Source organism: Echinops telfairi, unplaced genomic scaffold (assembly GCF_000313985.2).
Source record: "Echinops telfairi isolate 266 unplaced genomic scaffold, ASM31398v2 ScPeMD7_12;HRSCAF=54, whole genome shotgun sequence".
Taxonomy (NCBI): Eukaryota; Metazoa; Chordata; class Mammalia; order Afrosoricida; family Tenrecidae; genus Echinops; species Echinops telfairi.
Genome location: NW_022103909.1, coordinates 4,272,662 through 4,277,043, shown reverse-complemented (window position 1 = coordinate 4,277,043; position 4,382 = coordinate 4,272,662). Strand labels below are relative to the sequence as shown.

Here is a 4,382-nt window from a genome sequence, read left to right as displayed (position 1 = left end):
CCCCACCCTGGGACGTCATGCCTCCTTGGCTGAATCCCTGGGGAGGAGGGTCGCTCTGCCTCCCTGGTGTGCACAGGGCACCCCTGCTCACCTCCTGGCGGAGGTTAGAGAGAAAAATGGGGATCACTGAGTCAGGACAGCAGCCGCCTCAGACCCAGGTCCCCTGAGGCGTGGACGGGGAGAGCTGGGCGGTGCCCCAGAATCTCAGCCTCAGCCCTCTCTGTCTCCAGGCTGGACGACGAGGCGCGCAAGCGGGAGGATGCCGAGCATAATCTGGTGCTATTCCGAAAGGTAAACCCCGGCCCCATGTTGAGCCCAGGGTCCCCAGGGGAGAGGCGCCCAGACGTCTTCCGAAGCAGACTGGGAGGGCCTGGCCTTTCCTTGCCTTGAACTTTCTCTCCCATTTCTGGAATCCCTCGTGTCACTCAACGAAGGACGTAGATGATGCCACCCTGTCCCGCCTGGAGCTCGAGCGCAAGATTGAGTCTCTGATGGATGAGATTGAGTTTCTCAAGAAGCTGCACGAGGAGGTGAACGGCGGTGGGGGGGTGGGGGGGGAGTGACAGGGAGGCTGGGGGAACCGCAGAGACCCAGCTCTGGAGGAGGCGGAGGAATTACCCTGGAGAGGAAAAGTGAGGTGGTCTGGGTGGGGCACAGCCAATCCACCCCTTTCTACAGGTGGTTTGACACCCACCCATGCGCCACCCGGTGGCGAGCAGCGGAGGTGCACTCCCGCCACCAGGGAGTTCAAGGCCGTGGGGCGCCTGCGACCGCCCCCTGCTGTTCACTCATACGCGTCGCCTCTTTTCTGCACGGCCTGGGAGGGATCTGCGACGCCAGTTTGTCACCTGCGTGTCTCGTAGGAGCTGCGAGACCTGCAGGTCAGCGTGGAGAGCCAGCAGGTGCAGCAGGTGGAGGTGGAGGCCACTGTGAAGCCGGAGCTGACCGCGGCGCTGCGGGATATCCGCGCACAGTACGAAAACATCGCGGTGAAGAACCTGCAGGAGGCGGAAGAGTGGTACAAGTCTAAGGTGCCGGAGCCCACGCGGGGGCCCTGGGGAGGTGGGAGAGCCTGTGTGTCCCAGCCCACTCACGTCCGGGCTGTCCCCTGGCCGGCAGTACGCAGACCTGTCCGACGCCGCCAACCGGAACCACGAGGCCCTGCGACAGGCCAAGCAGGAGATGAACGAGTCCCGACGGCAGATCCAGAGCCTGACGTGCGAGGTGGACGGGCTGCGCGGCACGGTGAGGGCGGGGCTGCCTGCGCGCCTGGGCTGGGGTAAGTGCTGGGGGAGGCCGTGTCCCCGAGGTCCTGACTCCCCGCCGCCCTCACCCGGTCCCCCCCAGAACGAGGCGCTGCTCAGACAGCTGCGGGAGCTGGAGGAGCAGTTCGCCTTGGAAGCCGGCGGCTACCAGGCGGGCGCCGCGAGGCTGGAGGAGGAGCTGCGGCAGCTCAAGGAGGAGATGGCGCGGCACCTGCGCGAGTACCAGGAGCTCCTCAACGTCAAGATGGCCCTGGACATCGAGATCGCCACCTACCGGAAACTGCTGGAGGGCGAGGAGAGCCGGTGGGCGGGGCTGCGGGAGGGGGGACGGACTAGAGCCAGTGGGGGGCTGGGGCGGGTGCCCGGGCAAAGGCACTGACCAAGGGCCACCCCTCCAGGATCTCTGTGCCAGTCCATTCCTTTGCGTCCTTGAATATAAAGACCACTGGTGAGTCACCCACGCTTGGTCTCCAACCTGGACTCCCTGGGGTCTGCTTCTGCTCGGACTAGGCTCGCTGGGTTTCCCCCCAGGGATGGGCTCTGTCCTGGGAACCACCCGGAGGCGCTGTCCTCCATCTGCCCCGCCCCTCTCCTCGTTGCCCCGCCCCTCCTCGTTGCCCCGCCCCTCTCTTCACTGACTAGGGATGGGGGTGCTGGGGGTCATCAAAGGAGAGGAAAAAAATGGCCTCTCCCTTTGGTTCCCGGCCCCGCCCGGCTTTCTCCAGTGCCTGAGGTGGAGCTTCCGCAGGACAGCCACACCCGGAAGATGGTGCTGATCAAGACCATTGAGACCAGGAATGGGGAGGTGAGCCGGGTCCCCTGGACCCCAGTGTGCCAACTTTGCGCATGCTATCTCTGAGCCCCGACTTGGCTGCGGCTGGTCGTAGGATGTTGCGCATGGGTGTTTCTAGTGGGTGGGCTTTGGGAAGGGACACAGAGAAGGATGGATGAAGAGATAAACTGTGGCCTCGGGCCCGCTTTCCAAGGGAGCTGGAAGGAGGGCTGTCTGAGTGGCTCGTGCCCCTCTTACACGCCCTGACCCCAGCAGGTGGTGACGGAGTCTCATAAGGAGCAGCGCAGCGAGCTGGACAAGGCTTCAACTCACAGTTACTGAGCCCCTCGGACGGGAGCTCCCGGCCCCCGCCGGAACTGGAAGCCCAAACCCCAACACCAGTCCTTAATTCGCCGCCCCCCACCCCAGCCCTGCATGTATCTCTCGTGTGGCCTCAGCCACCGTCCCTGGCCCATGACCACACCTGTGCAGTCAGCAGTAGCCCTGCCCTGATGAATAGCGACCTGGAAAGAAGAGAAGTGTTGCTCCTGACAAGCCCACCCTTGCAGTGATCGCATGACTGGTGGGTGGCCTGAGTTTCACTTTTGATTCAAATAAATTATCTTGAGAAGTCTGCCCGGTGCACGTGTGTGACTGCAGGAAGTACTCGGAGGCTCAGCAGAGTTTTCGCTTTGTTCAGAGCCCTGTGCTCACTTGTATTTCTGGCTCCCGCTTGGTAGCTTCTGGGGCACCAACACACTCCTCTTGCATTTCCCTTATCTCTCTGTCCATTCCCTGCCAGCCTCTGTTCCCACCACGGGCACCAATGTCCACACAGGTCTGTGGGGTGCCTCTCAGGTGCCTCAGACTCAGCAGGTCCCCAACAGAAGCCCTCTTACTTCTTTCTACCTCCTGTTCCTTCTGAATTCCTTGTCCCAGAGTAGGGCACCACTAAGGTGTCCACCCAACTAAAATGCACCTTATCTAGTTTTTGTTTGACACTGACCCACGAGGACCCCATGTGTTTCAGAACTGCACTAGGTTCTGCAGGGTTTTCAAAAGCTGATTTTGGGGAAGGAGATCGTCAGGCCTTTCTTCTGAGACACCTCTGGGTCACATCATCTTACCTCTTTTTTTCCCTTCATCTAGGCTCCCCGCCTCCACTCCTACCCCCCAAATTCTAGCAAGTCTACTTCTGAACTCTTTTTCAAGTCTGTCTGGTTCTTTCCATTCCCATTACTACCATCGCATAGGCCGTCAGCGGATCCTGCCTGGGTTACTGAATCAGCCTCATTGGCCTTCCTCTGGCCAAACCTATCCACTGCCCTTAGACAGGAAATCCCATTCTGCCATCACCGCAGCCCTGCCCACCACCCACCACCCCGCTTAGAAAAGTCTATGTCATGACATCTTCCATATATGTCACATTGTACAATTCAAGAGTTCAACCAAGTCTTCAGTCCATGTCCACTCTCGAGGCAGGGAATATAGACCAAGGCGGAGTCCTTGCCCTCAAGGACCCAGTATCAGTATCAGATGGGGAAACCCACGAATAAGCAGTGACCCCACAGGCCAGTGAGGGCTATGACTAAGACTCGCTGACTGTTCCAGGGAACCCCAAGAAGGGCAGCCTCCACAGCCGTGGAGAACAGGTGTGGCTTCCCAGGAGAGGTGACTGACACCGCAGGCATCCCTGAAGAACAAGCAGGCATTGGTAAGGTGAAGCAGAAGACCCGAGAAGCCAGTTTGGGAACAGAAGGTAACTCCATCCTGATGAGTGAAGGGCTGAGGCTGAAAAGATGAAGGAAGAGCCACAGCATCACAAACTAGCTGCTGTCCAGTTGGGTCCAACTCACAGCGACCCTAGAGGGCAGAGTGGAATGGCTTCTTGGGGTTTCTGAGATTTTAAATCTTTCCAAGAGTCAAGACTTTAAATCTTTACAACCTTCTTTTTCTCACATAGAGTGGCTGGTGAGTTTGAACTGCTGACCTTGCAGTTAGCTCAATGAGCAACCCACTACGACAGCAGCATTTCTAAGGCTCCCCAATCATAGAAGGCCTTAAATGTCATGTTAGGGCATTCAGAATTTATCTTAAGAAGAAGGAAGAAACTGAAGCATTGTCACCAGGAAGGTGAAGTTTCTGAGAAATACTTCTCTAGCTGTTCTGTGCAGAAAGAACTGGAAAGCGATGGGAGACCAGTTCAGAGGTTGCTGCAGTAAAATGTGCAAGAAGATGAAGGTGCGCAGAGTGGCAGGAGAGAAAGCACGTGGAGTCGCGATGGATTGTGGGGGTAGAATCTCAGTAGTTAAAGCAGCAGTTCTCAACCTGTGGGTCAAGACCCC

The 4,382-nt window shown here is 58.6% G+C and overlaps 1 protein-coding gene across 1 annotated transcript in view; it reads left to right on the top strand.

Moving 5' to 3' along the window:
• The window catches only part of PRPH (peripherin), a 3,363-nt gene extending 692 nt beyond the window's left edge, over window positions 1–2,671 (top strand). Inside the window, exons 2-9 of the mRNA XM_004711406.2 lie at window positions 141–291; window positions 435–530; window positions 864–1,031; window positions 1,120–1,245; window positions 1,348–1,568; window positions 1,664–1,713; window positions 1,991–2,070; window positions 2,314–2,671. Coding sequence (XP_004711463.1) covers window positions 141–291; window positions 435–530; window positions 864–1,031; window positions 1,120–1,245; window positions 1,348–1,568; window positions 1,664–1,713; window positions 1,991–2,070; window positions 2,314–2,379 — 958 coding nt within the window. The 3' untranslated portion in view covers window positions 2,380–2,671. The remainder of the gene's footprint in view (window positions 1–140; window positions 292–434; window positions 531–863; window positions 1,032–1,119; window positions 1,246–1,347; window positions 1,569–1,663; window positions 1,714–1,990; window positions 2,071–2,313) is intronic.
• The last annotated feature ends 1,711 nt before the right edge of the window (window positions 2,672–4,382 follow it).